The sequence below is a fragment of the Penaeus monodon genome, chromosome 41, assembly GCF_015228065.2.
Source record: "Penaeus monodon isolate SGIC_2016 chromosome 41, NSTDA_Pmon_1, whole genome shotgun sequence".
NCBI lineage: Eukaryota > Metazoa > Arthropoda > Malacostraca > Decapoda > Penaeidae > Penaeus > Penaeus monodon.
Genome location: NC_051426.1, coordinates 11,110,128 through 11,115,127, shown reverse-complemented (window position 1 = coordinate 11,115,127; position 5,000 = coordinate 11,110,128). Strand labels below are relative to the sequence as shown.

Here is a 5,000-nt window from a genome sequence, read left to right as displayed (position 1 = left end):
GTTCTACAGGTTCACAAACGTGGCAGTCACAACCTAGGCAACTATCTGACTTGACAAAAGCCTTGCACGGAGGCTTGCATTCTCTGCGTGGACAAACTTGTGGACAATGGCAGTGCGGACATCCATCAAGCCCCAGCGATGTGGTACACGGAGGATTGCACTCTTCGACTTTGGGACAAGCTTTCTCCAAGGGATAAGGGCAGAAACATCCCTCACAGTCACCTGGGAGAGAGACCAAGACACAAGGTGCTTCGCATTTACGTTCAACAGGACAGTCTGAAGGACGAGTCAGGCCACAATGACACTCGAAGCAGTTTTCGGCTGTCCTCTGTAGCCAGCAAGGAGCCGAGCAAGCAGGAACCGGAGGGCAGGAGGAAGGTATTTCACTACAGTCACACTCAACACAGCCTTTAGGGCCGAGGAGCTTATAGCAGCCGGCTTGACACTCGATAGACTGACATTCACAGGAAAGGCAATTGTCAGCACCTAGAGTCAGCACACACGGCAGGTCGCAGGCGGTTACTGGGGGACAGTCTGGAAAATGGAACAATAGCTCAGTGATATAAACAATTAAACTCTGTACCAGAATTCTGCACTTATTAAAACATTCTCAATATCAAAAGCAAGGTTCTTAATAAATTAATTTTTAAAAATCGATCTCAGATCTAAGCTTTAAGTATACCCGCCCTAAACCCTAAAATCATAGAAAAAACCCACAGCTATAAAATATTTGCTTATACACTTTACAGATATATAAAATTCATAATTTAAGTCTTCGATTGTTCACAAAGTAAAGGGAATGTGTTCAAGTGAGATTAATAAAAAAAATCACATCTTCAACCAATAACATCTCTATATATATCTATATCTCTCTATCTATCTATCTATCTATCTATATGTGTTTGTATGTATGTGTATATATATATATGTGTGTGTGTGTGTGTGTGTGTGTGTTGTGTGTGTGTGTGTGTGTGTGTGTGTGTGTGTGTGTGTGTGTGTGTGTGTGTGTGTGTGTGTGTGTGTGTGTGTGGGTGGGTGGGTGGGTGTGTGTAGTCAATCTCTATTTTTTCCATCTCTATCTGCTCTCTCTCTCTCTCTCTCTCTCTCTCTCTCTCTCTCTCTCTCTCTCTCTCTCTCTCTCTCTCTCTCTTTCTCTCTCTCTCTCTCGCTCTCTCTCAGTATTGTTAAATTGTTGATATTTTAGTTTGTTTAACAGTGGCAATCTACTGATCAGCATTCTTCTAGAAGTTTACAGTCAAAATTTGAAAAAGAAAAAAAAATCGAGAAACAAGAAAATTTGTCTTTGTGAGTAAGTTTTCTTACAAATAAATTGATGGCCACAGTCACCGTTTCTACAGATATAAATAATTAATTCAATGTTTCTCCGATTACGTGTTTTTTTCGGCTGCAACATGGCAATAAAAGTAAAATAGAAGTAAAAGTATTTTCTCGTTTCTTACTGATTCTCTAAATATAGTCAATTGCACAAATTACAATTATCAATATTATTATAATTACTGTTGTTCATTTGTTCCCCTACTTCTTATATTTTTATTTATTTATTCAGTTATTCATTTATTTTTACTACTACTATTATCATGTATGGTTTGGTCGTGTGGTATATTTACTGACGATTTTATACCGTCAATATATAAAACAGACAAATGCATAAAGAAATTTATTTATAACTGTGGGGGGGGGGAATGAAACCTAAATAAAAAAAATCAAAATCTCATTACAAAAGGCAAAAATGCAAGAATTATTATCGGTTTGATTACTTCCCATTCTTAAAAAAAAAACTTATTCACACAGATAGGAATTAAACAAACAAACAAACAAACAAAAAGGATTAATCCGAAGTTAAGCTTTGATTTGTTTACGATTTGTGAAAGAGAGACTGCTAGAACATCTCAAAAAATAGTCAAAATAAAGAAGTAAATAAACAAGTAAACAAATAGATAAGCAAACAAACAAACAGATGCATAAATAAAGATAATTTAATCGATTAATTAAAAGGAAAACCAGTGGCCATACAGACCTGGTCGCGTGGATGAGGCGACGCTGGGCACCAGAGGGGGGACCTGGGCGCGGGAGGGGCTGGCGAAGGGCAAGAGGATTTCCAGCATTAGAGCAACAGGCAGAGGCGTCCTCATTCCAGGTATATCCATTCCAGAGATGCGCATTCCAGTTACTTCTCGACGAGTGGAATGTAATGCTCTTCCTCAAAAATCCTTGGGAGAGTTTTTAATCCGTTTCGTTTCCTTGCTTAGCTTCGTTCTTCACTTCTATTTCTCTTTCTATCTTTTCGTTTCTTATCTTTCCCTTGAGAACCTTTTCTTTCGTGGCTTCCCTTAAAGTGGAAACCTCTCCTTGAGGAAGGTTTCAGACATCTGCCGTCCGTCTCCCCTTCGCCCCCGAGGCCACGTTACAACATAAACAATATTCTTGTTTTTCCTTTCTTTCGTTCGTTCTTTTTGTTTCTTTTCTTTAATAGGAAGAAGAAGAAAAAAAGAGAAGGCCAAATAAATTATCTACGCACGTGACTGTAAAGCTGAGTCTCGTCACAACCGTTTCTTCAAGTTATAATACAGATGTTTTTTTTTTTTTTTTTTTTGACAAAAGGTAAATAGTTTAAGTTTTGTTGACGTCATAAGTGGTATGATTTTCTTTTTCTTACTGATTTTCAGTGGCGTAAAGTATTGTTGTTTTGTTGTCAAGGCACGGATGATGTGAATGACATTTAACAAATGTTTCATAATTTGTGCATGTTTATCTAAATGCTAGAATGTTTGCATGCGCTTCTTTATTTGCAACATGAGCAAATGCAATTGCACGGACGTTCACTCAGACAGAATCAAGGTCAAGGAAGGTCAGTAGTAAAAGTTTGTCGCAAATTATGTCATGTTTTGTATGACGTCATTGCTCCCTGCTCCTTTGTCAATGGGTAAAACATGATAATGCATGATAATGTATTGCAACGATCGAAGTGTCCTTTATATTGTCACTCAGGACAACACAAAACAAAGCAGACATCTTCTACTCCCATCTTTGTGCATAATAAATAAAATCGCTTATACTTCACTGCTTAAAAAGGTAAGACTTTATGCATTCAGGAGAACGTTCATTCTCAGGATTAACTTTTCTTTCCCCTAAACCATTTCGGTTTATTATTCATCTGAAGAGGAGTTCGAATATATATATATATATATGTATATATATATATATATATATATATATATATATACGTATATATATATATATATATATATATAATATATATATATATATATATATATATATATAGTATATATATATATATATATATATATATATATATATATATATATATATATATATATATATATATATATATATATATAATAACACACAGACACACAGACACACACACACACACACACACACACACACACACACACACACACACACACATATATATATATATATATATATATATATATATATATATATATATATATATATATATGTAATATATATGGAAATATATAGATAGATAGATATATAGATAGAGAGATATAGATATAGATAGATAGATATATAAATATATATATGTATATGTATTTATGTGTGTGTATATATATATATATATATATATATATATATATATATATATATATATATATATATATATATATATGCGTGTGTGTGTGTGTGTCTTCTCTAAAAAGAAAGTCTAACAAGTGGGAGAGAGAAATAGATTACCAAACTGAGTGACGAGGGACCCCACAACATGGTCCGTATTTATGCATTACCCTTAGAATGTCTATTGCACAGTACCTTTGCCTCGGACTCGCACGTTGAGACTCGAGTCCTCGGTCTGCAATTCCCTCGAGTCTGAAGTGTGATTTCAGTCAATTCTGTAGCAAGGCTGCTTTGAATGATCAATTTCCTAAATGGATAAAGGGCAAGATATATTTCAGTCATGATATTTCACGAAATACCTGATTGACTGAATGTTGTTCATACGTATTTTAATAGTCCAGAAAGCTTAAGCATAAAGTCCATTCCCTTGCGGTGGTGCCTTTGCGGGGAGACTTCGGGGCTCACGATTCCAAAAGCGCAGGCAAAACAATGGTTAAATGAGATTAAAGGCATATATATATATATATATATATATGTATATATATATATATATATATATATATATATATATATATATATATATATATATATTCTCTCTCTCTCTCAAACTATATTATCATTATTATTATTATTCTCTCTCTCTGGTGTCATAAAAATAATTTACAAAACTATTATTCGGGGTTAAAGTGGACGCCAAATGTCGTGTTTGCCGGCATGTAAACAAAAACAGTGAGTTAATTTACATCTTGTTTCTTTATGAAATGCTTGGAGGTCCCAGTTTCTCAGAAGTGATTTTCTCAGTCAGGGATATCAGGTTGATATTACAGATTACGGGTGTTATTGTAGTATTTTGATTGGTATGTGAATGCTTCAGTTATGATTGTTTAAGGAGAAATCATTAAATTTATTCATGTATGGTATTTCAATACAGGATTTTTTAATGCAATTGTGCAAAGAAATTAAGCTTGTAGAAGGTCGTCTGTGAAAGGGATTTTAAGTGATTGACAAAAACATTTATTTATAAAATATCAACAAGCTCTTGAATAACATATAAATCATAATATATAAATGTAATTCTTTCCATCGTATGTGCGTGAACAGAACAAAATACTTGTTAAATCAGCTTATAACTAATAATATGTATGTCTTGTTTTCTGTCACTGACAAGAACGAGGAAGCAGTCATTTCACTGCATATGACAACACATCCATTATTTTGTCAAGAAAAGCTTGAGCTGTATCATGACTTAACCGACCAGTGGCATACATGAGCGTGTAATTAACATCCTCCTGTGACATGTCGTTGAGCATATGTATCATGGGATAATCGCAGCGACTGATGTTACACAGATTCCTGTATTCAGTTAGCTGAATAACCTT

At 34.4% G+C, this 5,000-nt stretch overlaps 2 protein-coding genes across 2 annotated transcripts in view; both read right to left on the bottom strand.

Annotated features, from left to right (window-relative positions):
• The window catches only part of LOC119598587 (cysteine-rich motor neuron 1 protein-like), a gene marked incomplete at its 3' end in the record, with an annotated part of 3,859 nt that extends 1,106 nt beyond the window's left edge, over nt 1–2,753 (bottom strand). The window contains 2 exon segments of the mRNA XM_037948238.1: nt 1–534; nt 2,039–2,753. The exon segment at nt 1–534 is cut by the window's left edge and continues 1,106 nt beyond it. Coding sequence (XP_037804166.1) covers nt 1–534; nt 2,039–2,183 — 679 coding nt within the window.
• A 1,866-nt stretch (nt 2,754–4,619) lies between these two features.
• The window catches only part of LOC119598379, a 5,508-nt gene continuing 5,127 nt past the window's right edge, over nt 4,620–5,000 (bottom strand). The window contains exon 5 of the mRNA XM_037948025.1: nt 4,620–5,000. This exon is cut by the window's right edge and continues 939 nt beyond it. Within this exon, the coding sequence (XP_037803953.1) occupies nt 4,803–5,000 (198 nt within the window). The 3' untranslated portion in view covers nt 4,620–4,802.